The 16,354-nt window shown below is 37.4% G+C and overlaps 1 protein-coding gene across 3 annotated transcripts in view; it reads right to left on the bottom strand.

Annotated features, from left to right (window-relative positions):
* The window catches only part of LOC127410002 (palladin-like), a 157,350-nt gene extending 147,295 nt beyond the window's left edge, over positions 1-10,055 (bottom strand). For 2 of the 3 annotated variants that reach the window (XM_051644972.1, XM_051644975.1), the window contains exons 1-2: positions 9,824-10,055; positions 5,116-6,045 (exon numbers count right to left, since the gene is read on the bottom strand). In XM_051644972.1, the coding sequence (XP_051500932.1) occupies positions 5,116-6,044 (929 nt within the window). In that variant the 5' untranslated portion in view covers position 6,045; positions 9,824-10,055. The remainder of the gene's footprint in view (positions 1-5,115; positions 6,046-9,823) is intronic. The other variant, XM_051644974.1, reaches the window with a different exon arrangement.
* Between the last annotated feature and the right edge of the window lie 6,299 nt (positions 10,056-16,354).

Genomic DNA, 16,354 nt, shown 5'->3' with positions numbered 1-16,354 from the left:
CTTTTTTCAGTGTTAAATTCTTTCTTCTATCTCAGCTTAAAGGGATAGTTCACCCCCAAAAAAATCATGCCATCCCAGATGTGTATGACTTTCTTTCTTCTGCTGAACACAAACTATGATTTTTACAAAAATATCTCAGCTCGGTATGTCCTTATAATGCAAGTGAATGCTGGCCAGAACTTTGAAGCTCCAAAAAGCACACAAAGGCAGCATAAAAGTAATCCACATGACTCCAGTGGTTAAATCAATATTTTCAGAAGTGATATGACAGGTGTGGGTGAGAAACAGATCAATAGTTGTCCTTTTTTACTAACTTTTTTAATTCTCTTCCCTGCCCAGTAGGTGGCGATATGCAAAAAGAATGTAAATTGCCAAAAACAAAAAAAGAAGAATGTGAAAGTAAAAGTTTATAGTAAAAAAGGACTTAAATAGTGATCTGTTTCTCACCCACACCAATCATATTGCTTCTGAAGATGTAAATTTAACTACTGGATTCTTATGGATTACTTTTTTGCTACCCTTTATGTGATTTTTGGAGCTTGAAAGGTCTGGTCACCATTCACTTGCATTGTATGGACCTACAAGCTTAGATATTCTTCTAAAAACCTTAGTTTGTGTTCAGCAGAAGATTGAAAGTCATAAACATCTGGGATGGCATGAGAGTAAGTAAATGATGAGATAATTGTTGGGTGAACTATTCCTTTAATATGCAGAGACAACTATAAGTAAGCCCTTCATTGGTTAGTTTTCTTGGAAACTGTAAACAATGTGTCTCTGTGGTGCTATAAAAATTCCTATGTTTGTTTTGAGCAACCCGCTTAGACCTGCCCCAACAACTCAACAAATGGCATCAGCTGGGGGTGGAACTATCTGACTGTTTGAACAACTGCAGACAAGGGGTGTATTCAGAAAGCTATTTTGAAAACATTGTTTATTTCTGCAATTGCATTCAGTGGCTCTAGTGTCACCGAAATTACTACTTCAGCTTTAATTTTAAAGACACCATGAAATGGCTTGACGAGCATTTTTTCCCTTTGTTGATGTGTTTCCTATAGAAAGATGAAGTTGGGGAAGGACACACTGTATCGAAGGGCTTCATTTTCTTTAAACAGGCAATAGGTTTTAGTTAGGTCACAGCCGTGAATCATGATTTGCTATTGCTAGTCAGAAGCAGGTGGTAATGGGGGAGGAACATTCTCATTCTAGAGAGCATTTTATTGGATAAGAAATTTGAATAAAATATGAGTAATCAATATTTTTGGTTCTTTTTTAACGAAAGAGAGTACATATGCATATTGATAGCCTCAAACCAAAAAGAACTCTGACCATAAAAAATTTACAAAACTCAAATTCTGATTTCATGAGAGGGATGGGGATAGCAGATTAACACTAGATGGAAAATAACTGAGATCACAATCACTTTTGTGCTCAAGATAACAAACTGTGCAGTAAACATTTGAAAAAAGTGTTTGCCAAAAGCAAGTACCCAAAAACATCCCCACTCAAACACCAGCTGTACCACCCTAATTCATACACAGGGTTGTGGAGTAACGGAATACATGTAACGGGATTACATATTTAAAATACAAAATATAAGTAAATGTATTCCACTACAGTAACAATTTAAATCATTAAAATCAATTAGATTTATCTTGTTTTAGAAACAACACTGCATAAGATATTTAGGTTTTTCAGAGAATGTATTTTTAGCATGTGTATTTTGGCAGAATTTTTATAGTCAAAACAAGTGAAAAAATCTGCCAGTGCTGAAGAAGCAATCCAAAGTATTTAGATTTACTGACCTTGAGTAATCTAACGGAATACATTACAAATGACATTTTACAGCATGTATTCTGTAATCTGTAGTGGAATACATTTCAAAAGTAACCCTCCCAACTCTGTATATACAGTAATGAGACCAAACAAAGAAATGCTGTGATCTGTTTCTGAAATGCCACAACTAATTTTCAGCTGGGGTCTCACTGGACACTCCATCCACACACTGTGGAACATTCCTCTCATGTGCCAGTTGCACCATCAAGAATATCTGTGAAACCTCCACCTCCACTGTCTGTCTCAAATTATTATTTCAACCCCCTGGACCCTCTGTTCAGTGCCACTGTTGTGTTTGTATACAGGTATACAATAAAGGATTTCAATGCTTGCAATGCTCAGGTGGAGTAAAAGCAGGAATGTGCCACAATGACACTGCTAAATCTGCTCTAGATATTTCAGTTAGCTGTTTTCTTGTTTAGACCATTAACAAAATGGATTCATGTTGGCTAGCTAGCTTGAATTCCTAAAGAGAAGAGCCACTGATAAGGTCCGAAATTTGTGTTCCTTTGGATAAAATTAGATTTTTGAATTTGATGACGTCATCTGCAGGAATCATTCAGAGATTCCACAATATTAAGGAGTCATTTCCTTTGAGGAGGACTGAGGCATGATTGGCTTGCAATGGAATCTCTAAAAATAGCATGTGTTTGTTACTTCACTTTCCAGTATTGGCAAGAAAAAAAGATATCAAATTCCTGAATCATTAAGTAACAGCGGCCCCATATTTCTTTCCCAAGCCAAAAAAGTTCTCATTCACACAGTAAACAACACAGCAGCTATCTATAAGCAAGCAGGACTTTGATGGATAACAAATATTTATTGGTTATAGTAGGAATAGACCCTGTTTCTCTTTCTTCTTGGTTTGATAGAGCTTGGTGAATAAACCAAGGACGAGAAGTTCAGCAAAGGTCTCAAAAGGTATTTTCCTCATAAAACATAATTCAGTTAGGCCTATTTCTTTCACCTTTGTATTTTTGTCAGAACAATAGTAGTAGATCACAACTAACCCAACTTAAATGCTAGTATTCCACAATGCCCGCTTTGATCGAACTTATTCTTTGACATGCACAGAATGGGGGCAGGAGGGGCGCGAGCCCCTTTCATTCACAAATCTAAAGGTGCCCTTCTGGTCGTCCAGAAAAAAAGTAGAAATTGTAATAATTACATTGAATTAGTTAAATAAAAATTAAAATCTCACAATAACAGTAATAATGTGTTATGAGGTTTCTTTGTGTATTGTGGGCATAGGCCTATTAAAGAAAATTAAGCATAGGTGCCTTTGACTGTGCGCTACAGCAGATCGGGGGTGGATTTTAATCGCAAGTGATCCTCCCTATGCCCAACTCACTCCGAGGGGCAGAGCCCTTGAAGTGGGTACTCTGAAAAGGAACATGGCATTACTGTATGAATGTAGCATTCGTCTTGTGGAAGGGCCCATTCATGTTCTCACTTTCATTTGGAACGAGCTTTTGAGTGGCATCCCCTCCCGCAGCAGTGCCCTTAGAGGGAGCAAAAATTTAATTTTGAATTTGCACGGAGCATAAGCTGTTTATTTTTGGAGCTTTAAATTTCTGGCCACCATTCACTTGCACTATAAGGACTTGTATTCTACTAGCAAACTTTCCACTCGGCAATATGATTTGACCGTATGTTTAAAAATCAGATTATTAAAAATTGGTAAATAATCATAGGCTAATGGGAGAGGTTGCGTCGTTTTCAGTGATAGAATTTTAATACATCTTTTATAAAATACTGCCATTAACTGAAGGAGCTGTCTGATTCAAACAAAGCCGGTTTGGTTTTCGTTTAAACAAAAATACCATGAAATTACCATTTTTGGACATGTAGGCTACCCATTCAAAACTATGGTGACGAGGTCAGAATGGAAGCAACAGAGATAAAATGATAAAGTGAGGGAGCAGAGATGAGAAAACTGAAAAGAGTGATGAGACAAAAAAAAAATAAATAAATAAATAAATAAATAAAAGACACTGTGCCATTACCAGGGTAATACCATGGTACTGAATGATATTCATATTTCATGATACTGTCATAGTACTCCAAGATGCTTCAAAAAATACCATGGTTTTATTATGACACAAGTCAAAAACATGGGATTATCTCAGACCATGTCTGAAAAAAAAAAGTGGAATATAAAAAGTGGCTTTTTGTTAGGAATATAACAGAATTGGCTATTATTTGTCAAAAAGGAAATAACAGAGAAAAAAAATATATAATACAAGAAAAATTCTTAAACACTCAAAAAGCAAAGAAATGTTAAGTATATATAGTATAAGTGCTACTCTTTAAAAATAAATAAAATGAAAAATCAGTGCCCTTTTTTATCGTTTCACCCCTGTCCCTGCTGAGGTCTGTGCACACCACTAAGGAATACGCATTTCGGTGGCATTGTAATGTTCATTAAATTTAAAGGGATAGTTCACCCAAAAATTTAAATTCTCTCATCATTTACTCATCCTCATGACATCCCAGATGTGTATGACTTTCTTACTTTTGCTGAACACAAACGAAGATGATTAAAAGATTATCTCAGCTCTGTAGGTCCATACAATGCAAGTAAATGGGTACTAAAATATTTAAGCTCCAAAAAGCACATAAAGGTCACACAAAAGTAATTCACACGACTCCAATGGTTTAATTAATGTCTTCTGAAGTGATCCAGTTGGTTTTGTGTGAAAACAGACCAAAACATAACTTCTTTGCGATCATGATTTCAAGATGGATTACACTTCCTAGCGCCATCTAGTGCTATGTGCATGAATCAAGCACTAGGTGTAATTGAACTTGAAATCATGATTGTGCCCAGAGACTGCAATGGCAAGATATACATTGGGAAAAGGTGTTACATTTTGGTCTGTTCTCACCCCAAACCAACTGGATCGCTTCAGAAGACATTGAATAAAACACTGGAGTCATATGGATTACTTTTATGCTGCCTTAATGTGCCTTTTTGGTGCTTCGAAATTTTGGTCACCATTCATTTGCATTGTGTGGACCTACAGAGCTGAGATATTTCCATTTGTATTCAGCAGAAGAAAGAAAGTCATACACATCTGCGAGGCATGAGGGTGAGTAAATGATGAGAGAATTTTCATTTTTGGGCAAACTATCCCTTTAAGGTGTGCAGTATGGAGCTTTCGTTAGGCGTTTGAAAATAATCTATACTTTTGCCATTTTGTTTAGTGGAATCAGCAACACAGAAATTAAACACCCTTCAGCTTTAAACTTTTGTGTAGCTTAAAACCATAGTTATCATACCTCACTAGTGGAAGGGGGTTCCCTGTCACCTGGCATTCCAGGCGGATTGGGCTACCCTCTGCCACCTCCTGGCTTTTCAGTTTCTGGGTGAAGCGTGGTGGAGCCATGGGTCCATCTAGAGTAACCACTCGCCCCTGATGTTCAGCCATATCTGAACCAGCTTGGCCCTGGTGTGTGTCTTCCTGCTGGGGCTCTGAGGAAGATGACAAAGGTGGCTGAGCCTGCTGTGCAGCCAGTCGGTGGCTCCTTGGAGACAGGTAACCACTGTCAGGTGAAGAGGAGTTTTCATCACCTTGGTGATCCACATGTGTGGAGCCTTTGAAGATGGAAGAGAGCTCCTCAATGAAAGTGGCAGCTCGGCTACAGAACTCGGTAGCCGAAGCAGATCGTTCATTCAGCTCCAAGCCTCCGTGGACTAACCGGGGTCGGTCCTGCTTATATACTGGTACGATCGATTTTTGGCAGACAAACTTTTCAGGTGATTCAGGGGCAGTGCAAGCTTGATTAGGCCTGCTGAACTGCATGCTCTGACTGGATGAGACTTTGCCTGATTCGACATCAGCTGACTGGGATATTTGAGTTAATCCAGAATCTGGGAGGGTTTGGTCTTTGGATTCTGAGTAAAGGGGGAGGTGCTTTGTGGGAACTGCGGGTTCACCAAGGTCATTTGGGTCACCTGCGTCACTCATGGCCTCCCGAGCCAGGTCCAGACTGCGATTGATCTCGTCTTGGCTCAGGAAAGCAGAAAGTTCTGGAAAGTCCCCATCCCCACTCTCCAGCTCAGCCATAGAGTTCAAGTAAACCTCACCATCAAGAGATGCCCCTAAAAGCACACCCCCATCCCCCTCCAGAGACACGCCCCCTGGAGGACATGCCTCTTTTATCAGGAGAGAGTGTGGAAAAGTGTCATTCCAGTCTCTGTCCTGCATCCTGCAACACACAAATACACAAAGAGACACAAGTAAGAAAAAAAAGCTCATTCTCTCACTCTTACACACACAAATATTGAACATTAAAATGCCTGATAAGCTGCTCTTATTGTGATTAAACAGTAGGGTTCAAAAGTTTAAATCCACATTAAATATTTGGGATCAAATATCTATGGATTAAAATTTTAAATGTGGAAACAAACAAAGTTTTAAGATTTTAAAAAACGTAAAACAAACAAAAATTATGACGTGTAGAAACATTTAAAGGAATATTCCATGTTCAATTTAAGTAATGCTCAAATGACAGCATTTGTGGAATAATGTGGATTACCAAAAAAATGTTTTCGTTTTGTCCCTCCTTTTCTTTAAAAAAAATCTGAGTTACATTGAGGCACTTACAATAGAAGTGAATGCGGCCAATCCATTAACGTTAAAATACTCACTGTTTCAAGCCACAAGAACGTAAACAATATGCATGTTAACATGATTTTAGTGTGATAAAATCACTTACTAACCTTTTCTGTGTAAAGTTATATCTAATTTTACAACTTTGTTGCCATGACGATGTAACACCATAAACCCTAAAACCCTGAAATGGCTGTAAAAATGAGGATTTAAACAACTTTACAGCTCATGCTTATGAGCATGAGGAGTATTTATCATGCTTATACACGAGTTTAACAGAAGAATTAATGCAAATGCTTTTATTAAATTAAGTCGAAATAATTTTTTATGGGAATCAGCATTATTCCACAAATGCTGTCGACTGATATTATTGAACCTGAAATATTCCTTTAAGATTCTGCACTATTTCTTGGTCATTAATCGAATACGCAGATTAGTGATTATTGACCACCATGTTTACAGATTTCCTTGCTTCCACTGAAGCACACAAAATGTTCTTTGGACCACTCTCAAATCATGATGGATAACATGGATCATCAGGTTTTGTACAAACTTGAATCAATTGCCAGCTTGAGAGCATGCTGTCAAAAGCAGAATAAAGGCATGTTGACATGCGGCCTCAGACTTTTAGACTCCTATGTATGTGCTGCTCTTGAAAGTTGAAGAAAGCTGACTGAATTAATTCCAGAATCTAATTTTCAAAAACTTTTACTAATAATCATCACTAACAATCAGGACAAGGACAAGCCATCTCTATGTTATACACAACACTCATGTGTTCAACAAACTAGTGTAAAACACACCAAAGATGGATCATGGGCAGTTGTCGTAGGATGACTCAGGCTGGCATTCTTCGGCCACAGCTGTCCGGCATTATCAATGGCTCGTCATGAGGATCAACAAGGCATGAGAGCCATTTAATATTACTGCTCCCTTCATCTCATATTCTCTCAACTGTCATGCTATTCTTCAATATTCCCCATCAAGCTCTATTCATTATTCCAGTATTTCTCAATACAGCTTCTGGAAACCCCCTGGCACTGTACATTTTAGGTGTCTCACTAATCTGACACAGCCAATTCATTTCATGGAGCCTCTACTAATGAACTGATGAGTTGAATTAGGTGTTTTAGATGAATCAGACATCCAAAATACATACTGCTTTGGTTAAAAAAACAAACATTTTCATTTTGCTCAAGTAGCATAAGTAGCATATGTGTGACAGATGAACTATAAGAGGCAACTTATTGAATGTATTAACTTCTTAAATTTATTTTGTCAAGTAGGCTAGGCTACAGTGGGGTTCACATGTTTGCGCCTACATTGAAAATCTGGGATTCAAAATCTAATTCAAAACAGTTTCACAGTCTTTTCATTTTTAAAAAAGAAAACGTAGGACAAATGTAAAATAAAGAAATGTTATGACAAAATGATTACAAAATACACTCAGTGAGCACTTATCCATGCAACTATCTAATCAGCCAAACATGTGGCAGCAGTGCAATGCATAAAATCATGCAAATACAGGTCAGGAGCTTCAGTTAATGTTCACATCAATCATCAGAATGGGGAAAAATGTGATCTCAGTGATTTGGACCGTGGCATGATTGTTGATGCCAGTCGGGCTGGTTTGAGTATTTCTGTAACTGCTGATCTCCTGGGATTTTCACGCACAACAGTCTTTAGAGTTTACTCAGAATGGTGCCAAAAACAAAAAACATCCAGTGAGCGGCAGTTCTGCGGATGGAAACATCTTGTTGATGAGAGAGGTCAGTGGAGAATGGCTAGACTGGTTCAAGCTGACAGAAAGGCTAAGGTAACTCAAATAACCACTCTGTACAATTGTAGTGAGCAGAATAGCATCTCATTATGCACAACACATCGAACCTTGAGGTGGATGGGCTACAACAGCAGAAGACCACATCGGGCATTATTATTAAGACCATAGTGTTCCTAATAAAGTGCAAAGTGAGTGTAAGCATATTTGTGACATTGACCATGTGAACTCCTTTTGTACGTAAGGTCAGATTTCCTTACTTCCACTGAAGCACACAAGACACCTGTACTCTTTGGAACATTCTCAAATAATGCTGGGATAGCATGGATCACAAGGTTTTGCACAAATTTGTGAAATCCATGCCAGCTTGAGTGCATGTCGTCATTAAAGCAAACGGTGAACATACCAAATACTAATAAATTAGTTATTTTTATTAAATTAAGTTTTTAATGAAATTGTTATGTAATAAATGTAAAAGTTTTATTATGTATAGACAGGATAGGCAGATATTCTATTGAAATTTATAAATGACTACTTCATTACTCTTTTTGTGGATTTCACTTTAACTAACAAAACAGATGAAAAAAAAAAAACCTTGACAGTGAATGATCATCTTCTCAATAACCTGTGGAGAGGATCCTTCGCCTTCACCATAATTCAAGGAAAGTGTTTGGTCTGGCGTACCGCACATTGGTGAAACATTAATATGAGACAGTGTCAACAACAGATCAGGTCTCTGAGAATACACACCTCAATGCAGGATACATGCAGAAGAACTGGCCAATGTGTGTGAATAAGCCATGCACATGTTTGAGACACGTTCATGCGTTTTTGTTAACTTTATGATTACTTTTTCACTGTAAAGTGTTTTTTATGCATGTACTGTATATTTATTATTCATGGTCTATTAACTGATGCCATACAATTGTGTGTGTGCAGGTATTGTAATTTTTGACTTTGTTTACACAAGGTTTAGGTAAAGTGACCAGGTGGTGTACAGTATTTAAAGGTGTGCAGGGTATGTATGTTTATGAAGGTACGTGACTGTGACTTTCTCCCCATTATGGCGTCGTGGAGGCCAGCTGTTGTTATTTTTAATCCTCAAGGGCTGCGTTTCACAGCAGCAAACACCTCCCAGTCAAGAGTCCTTTTTTTTACTCATAAGCACACACACATCACACACACTCCTTCTATATTATTCATGTGGAAATTTTGCCTTCTATTCTGTATTGATGAATTATAGATAATGGAATATGAAAGCTAAGTGACAGGCCAAACAATTGTGACTGACATACTGACATGCTTCATTTTCCATCTCTGACGCAAGTAGCATTTTATCAGAATAGTCTGTGAAACTCAAGAAGTATTTGCTGTATCTCATGCCTTACAAAATAGTTAAATAGTCAACTGAACATATCAGTGAAACCAAACAGTGCAGTACACATGGTCATTCATTTCACAATTTGAGCAGTGTTCTAGATCTATTAATACAGTTGAGTTGAATTCACATACAGGATCTTTTAATGACAGACAAACAAGAAAGACAATGACAAATATACAAAAAAACAAACAAACAAAAAAAAACATCCTTGTTTACCTTCAAGTCAGTTTCTGCAAACGTCTGTCCAAAGGTTCCAGTTTTTCTGAAGTTCTGTATGCCAGAAAATAAAAAAATAAAAAAGACTTGTTGCTTTTTTTCCAAGGAGTTGTGGGTCTTTTTCCAATTTTTCCTTTATCTTTCTTGTATTCTTAAGTTTCGAAGTGCTATAAAGTGTGCTGGTACAAAAGCTACACAGTGGCCTGCTGTCCCATCTGTCTTGGGCCCTGACGCTAACTGAGCACCGCTAAATTTGGCCCCTAGCTCAGGTTACACAGCAAGAAAGAGAGACAGAGTGAGAGAGTGAAAGCGAGAGATAGAGAGAGAGAGCATCCATGTGCCCACACCACATCAAAGAAACACACATACATCATGTTCATATACACAAAGGCATGTACAGTGGTACTTTGTTATAAAATATGGCACCAAAGTACTGTCTGATAATTACACAAATCTTACAGTTTATAAACAAAAATACAGAAAACACTTGTGAAAATTTAAAAACACTTTGTTCTTACTACTTACTACTACTTAGTATGTACTTACAGCATCCAAGCATGAGTCGAGAAAGTACGGTGTCCCAGGGATGCACAACACAACAAAATAAGCAAAGCAAATAAAAGCTGGAAAGTCGCGTGGTGCCATGCGGGGGTCGGAAGTGTGAATGGCGAGCTCTGCGCACTTTGCTAGTTTTTAATTCTTTTTGTGTCTTAAACCGGTGAGATTCTATACACCCTGCTACATAACTGTTCTATGAAGTCAACATGTCAAAGAATTCAAAATCCTCAGGCTCTGGAGACATTAAAAGACACTTACGGGGACGTCGAGAAACGGATCGATTATCTGGAGTCACCGGAGAGGGAATTAGCTGCTAATCCGCTAGCGACCAAAGTAGATTTGGAACACGTTTGGGAAAAGCTGGAAGACCTTGAGAATCGTAATCGGCGAAACAATGTTCGAATTGTTGGAACTCATGAGAATGAGGAAGGCCAAGATATGGTAAATTCCTAGACGAGCTCTTTCCGAGTCTGCTCGACATAACAGGCCATAAGCTGAAAATTGAGCGAGCTCACAGAGCTCTGGCTCGGAGATCTGCGGAAGGAGACAGTCCTGATCAATTCTGGCCAAATTTCTGAGATCATCCGATAAAGATCTCGAGTTATGCGAAGCGAGGAGTAAAGGAAGGCATTCTTGGTAGAACCACAACATTTTCTTGTTCCCAGACTTTGCGAATTCGACAAGAGAGAAACGTGATCGATTCAAGGAACGCAAGAAACACTTACATCAACATAAGGTCGCTTTTGTCATCTAATGGCCTCAGAGAATTGACTCGATTGAAATATAGATATAATACTATTTTGTCACAGAAGGTGGAGTTTTGGCTATTCAGGGCAATACAGTCATACTTTGAGTCGGGGGACAAAGCACGAAAGCTTTTGGCTAGATACATAAACAGAGAGAGTCTTTTTCTACCATTCCGAAATATTTACCATGGCCATTGATATTAATAATGTTTTTAAAGAATTTTATCTTGATCTCAATAGTTCCACATCTTCGTCTACTGATGAAGATATTAGGAACTTTGTGGAACCATTAGAACTCCCTAAACTGACAATTTAGCAAAACAATTATCTTGATTCTGAGATAACCTTTGAGGAGCTTGATGAGGTAATTAAGGCCTTGCCTATAGGCACAATTTTTAGATCTTATGCTACAGATCTGAATCAGACTGATCCGGGCTTGCGTCATGGTTGGCGGAAGCTTTATATTCTTTAACGATTCCGTATAAACTTCTAACAAAAGTGGAGAAGTTTATACGGAATCGTTAAAGAATGTAAAACTTCCGCCAACCATGACACAAGCCCGGATCAGTCTGATTCTTAAAAAGGACAAAGATCCAAATGAGAGTAAGAGTTCCTGTCCAATTTTCCTGATCCAGCTAGACGTAAAAATACTAGATTGTATAGGCTTGGTCTTAAAGACACACCCACCTGCTGGCGATGCCAATCAGAAGATGGAGACACAATCCAAGTTTTTTGGGGGTGTGTTAAGATCCAAGAATTCTGGTTGAAAGTTCAGAGTTGTATGTGTGATGTTTTGAGCACTCAGATTTTACTTTGTCCCAGACTCTGTATTTTGGGTGATGGGGTGGTCATAAATTTGGGGGATAATCACATGAAAAATTGAGTTCTGACCAGTCTCATGATTGGCAGGCAAATTATTTTAAAGGGATGGAAGTCAGATGGAGTGCCCTCATTTTCGGAGTAGTGTGTGGAAATGGGGAGGGTGACTGCTTTCGAGGAGGTGGCAAGTAGAAGGCTGGGGTTTTGGGACTTGTTTGTTAAAAAATGGGACAATTATTTAGCGTTTTTGGGGGACTCTCGGGGAGGGGATGTGGAGAGTATAGTTTAGTTTAATTATGTATGTTTATTATATATATATATATATATATATATATATATATATTTATTTTTATTTTTTATTTTTTGGTTGTGTGTGTGTGTTATTATGTGGGACCACAGGGGTGTTCGTTGGGGGTCAGGGTGGGGTTGGTGAATGGGGAGGGATATTAGTGGAGTTTGAATGTGAAATGTTGATTCGTTCATGTTCGTGTTGAGTTTTTATTTGTTGTGTATATATGAATCAATAAAAAATGTTAATTGCAAAAAAAAAAAAAAAAAAGCAAATAAAAGCTGAAACACAATGGAAAACCCACAACACAACAAATTTAAACCACAACACAACAAAATTACATTTACATGTATTTACATTTATTCATTTAGCAGACAAAATTTAGAATTACAAAATGAGGAAGGACACAAAATACAGTTTTAATTGTATTAAGCCGCCTTTTCACTGCATCTGATAAACGACAGACAAAAGAGTGGAAGTCATTAATTTCCAAAGGAGAGTCGCACGGGGGCTGCATGGAGTTTCGACCATCTCCGGATGCAACATTTTCCGATCTGATTTGAGCTTCGGCTGCGTTGAAATATTTCAGCTTGTGTGACTAGACCAGATGCGAACGCCTGACCAGATGTAATGTATTGTAATGTATATATATATATATTATTGCAAAGTGAGAAATATCAATAGATTTTGTCCTAAATGCCTGCTACTTCTGTATTTTGGACAATTATGAATGTAGAAGTCAGAAATGATTGTTTACGTTGCAAAAATAGCACAAAAGCTTTTGTAATTATAGTGAATGTGTGATTAAATGTGTACATGTGGCATTTATTTCTGCACATGCAAAACCTTCATACCTGTATTTAAAATCACATATATCAATTTCTGCTTCCTAATTGCTGTATTATGGTTTCTTTTCATAAGCAGGGGCGGAGCTAGGGGGTGGTCGTGGCCACCATGGACCGAAGCCTGGCCACCTCACTCACAATTGCCGTTTTGGTCATTTTTTGTCTTGGGCACAATTTAGTTAGTCTTTCTACACCAACAACCATCACCCCCCTCTGACGATGTGCCACCACAGACTCGCTGGACCCTGCCTGGCCACCCCTGTGTAAAACTCCTGGCTCCGCCCCTGCTCATAAGTAGATTCCAAAAACCTTGGAAATCCTTTTGGAGTGCACTACTTTATGTAAAGTACTATTTTAAGTAATATTCACTCTAGTAAGCATTACAAATCCATGTACAGACGCAGACATGACAGTGTGTGTCAGTCAAGGTTCTTAATTTAACCTCATATCAATAGCTCATTCCCTAAATACATCGTTATTCCATTAAGACACTCTGCCATTAACAGAATGCTTTATATAGGAATGGGGACACAACAAATGACTGTCCTACTACTGTAATCTCCTATCACAGAGTTTACAAGCTCAAACTCCCACAGGCAGACAGTTAACTCTTCTTACATTTATACTTGATGATATAAGCTAATTCGTGTTCTTTGGCATTGTGACTCCCTCTCTGAATGACCCAGAACCAATTTACCGACCTCTCATGTTATGAGTACACATGGCTCTGGATTTGGGGTTAAAGACCTTAAGTCAGTTTATTTACTAGAGAAAGAAATGTGAGGCTCTCTGCTGGCTGAAGAGAGGTGTTCGAGACAGAAGGCAAATGTGGCTGTGAGTGGTGCAGTAGGAGTCTATTTCAGGACACTTATCACATTCACTTTACAGACACTGACAGCACAGAGCTATTCCTGTTTCCCAACAGTCCACTGATTACAGTTAAGCCTCACTTACAGAACAAGTGGAACTATCTTTCACAGCTCAAACATACAGTACAGACCACTGACTGATTAAAAGCATAACTCCAGCCTCAAACACATGTATGACTGTATTTCTCTGTATATTGTATTTTTTAAATGACTTTTAAAGGTGCACTCAGTAATTTTTTCCTCATTAAAAAAGTTTAACTCCAAAGACTCACATGTTAGAATCACATGACCAGCCGAATACTACTCGCTTAATCTCAGTAACCATCCTGTTATTGGACACATTCACTCATTGATTAAAGTCATTATGGCTGACTGTGAAAAGTGTGAATACTAAATTTCTACAATGGCATCTGAATCTGAAAACTCTTTATTTTAAGTTATGCTGCATCCAAGCCGCTAGGTGTCAGTGTAAGTCAAAGATTACAAAGACAAAAGTTACTGAGTGCACCTTTAAAGGAATATATCGGGTTCAATACAAGTTAAGCTCAATCGACAGCATTTAAGGCATAATATTGATTACCAAAAATTTTTATTAGGACTTGTCCCTCCTTTTCTTTAAAAAAAAAGTAACTGGCTTACAGTTACAATGGAAGTGAATGGTATCAATCAGTAAACGTTAAAATACGCACTGTTTCAAAAGAATAGCCACATGAAATAAACAATATGTGTGTTAACATGATTTTAGTGTGATAAATCACTTACTAACCTTTTCTTTCTAAAGTTATAGCCAATTTCATAACTTCACTGCCATGGCGACGTATTGCCATAAACCCTAAAACGGCCATAAAAAATGACGATTTACACAACTTTACAGCTCAAATAATACAAAAGTTTTAATAGAAGTATTAATATAGGTGCTTTTATAAAGTATAAGCTTCACATTTCTGCTTTTAAACAATCCAAAAATTTAACCCATTCACTTCCATTGTAAGTGTTTCACTGTAACTTCGATTTTTGCTTTTTTTAAAGAAAAGGAAGGATGAGTCAAAATTATTTTTTGTGGTTATCAACATTATGCCACAAATTCTGTCAATTGAGCTCAACTTGTATTGAACCCAGAATATTTCTATAACTATTTTGGCTGCTGCAACACTGCAATTTCTCCAGACAGGGACAAATAAAGTTTATTGTACTCAACTATAAGAGATTATGCTTAAAGAAATAAAATAAAAAAAAAACTCTAATCTATACATAAATAAAAACACAGCTAAAACCCCCATGCACAGCACACTCTTTTTCATTGCCAATTAAATTTCAAGCACGCTGCATTGAGTTTCCAGAGCAAAACAAAGCTAGACCTTTTCTCAGAGGTTTTCTTAGCCATTTTTTGTTTTTTTGTTTTTTGTTTTTTGTTTTTTGCAAATACTTTTAACCAACAGGTCACAATGGGTGTAATGAGTGAAGTAATTCAAGCTCACTTTAGTTGACCAAGCAGATAGGGTTGCCACCCGTCCCGTAAAATACGGGATCATCCTGTATTTAAAGATAAAATGATGCGTCCCGTATATTTGTCCCGTATTTAAGCTGGTCAGATGGCGTCACGGTGAAATCGTTCCAGATTGCTAATTTAACATTGATATAAATTGGAAAATTTGGCTACGGTGGTTAAGGTGGTCTGAAAAGTCCACAAATGGTGGTAAAACTGTGGAGTTTTTTCTATATAAAATGTTCAATAAGATCAAACAATGCATGAATACAATCATAAAGACAAGTACAGGTGAAAGTAAAAAATTAACAAATAATAATAATACAAAATATGTATAAACCATCCAAAATGTATACATAAGATAAAGAAGACAAATAATTGTCTTTTTTTAACATATAAATGATGTATTTTTTATTTTTTTTATAAGTCATGGGTCAGGAAAGTTCTCATTTTAGCATATAAGAAAGGATATACAATTGTTATTAATAACGCATATTACCTCAATGCATTTATTTCTAAAACTGTGGAGGATGTGGTTAGGGGCTGTGATATCAACCCACCCTTATTTTGAAACTTCAAAAGTTGGCAACCCTACAAGCAGAGCAACCACAGGTGTAGTTCATCCCTGTACATATGTACATATCCCACTAATGTTTGACAGCTAAAAAGTGTCCAAATGTTTAAAAGTAAAGTTAGTTTTAGTTTTTTTCCCCGTCATTTTGAACAATATATCTGCTGTTATAGCATTTAAACCCAATGAAACGTTAGCTTGTTGTTTATATATTTATGTATTTTATATTTTTTTTTTTTTATACAGTAAATGCCTCCTAAAAATAGCTTTTGGGGCAGTTGGATGTTTCTCACGGCTGATTTAGAAAGTCGTTTCGCGTTTTTGGTAAGTGTTTTGTCTCATGGGCGT

The sequence above is a fragment of the Myxocyprinus asiaticus genome, chromosome 19, assembly GCF_019703515.2.
Source record: "Myxocyprinus asiaticus isolate MX2 ecotype Aquarium Trade chromosome 19, UBuf_Myxa_2, whole genome shotgun sequence".
NCBI classification, from domain to species: domain Eukaryota; kingdom Metazoa; phylum Chordata; class Actinopteri; order Cypriniformes; family Catostomidae; genus Myxocyprinus; species Myxocyprinus asiaticus.
Note: the sequence above shows the minus strand (reverse complement) of the source record. Positions and strands in the feature narration are given on the sequence as shown.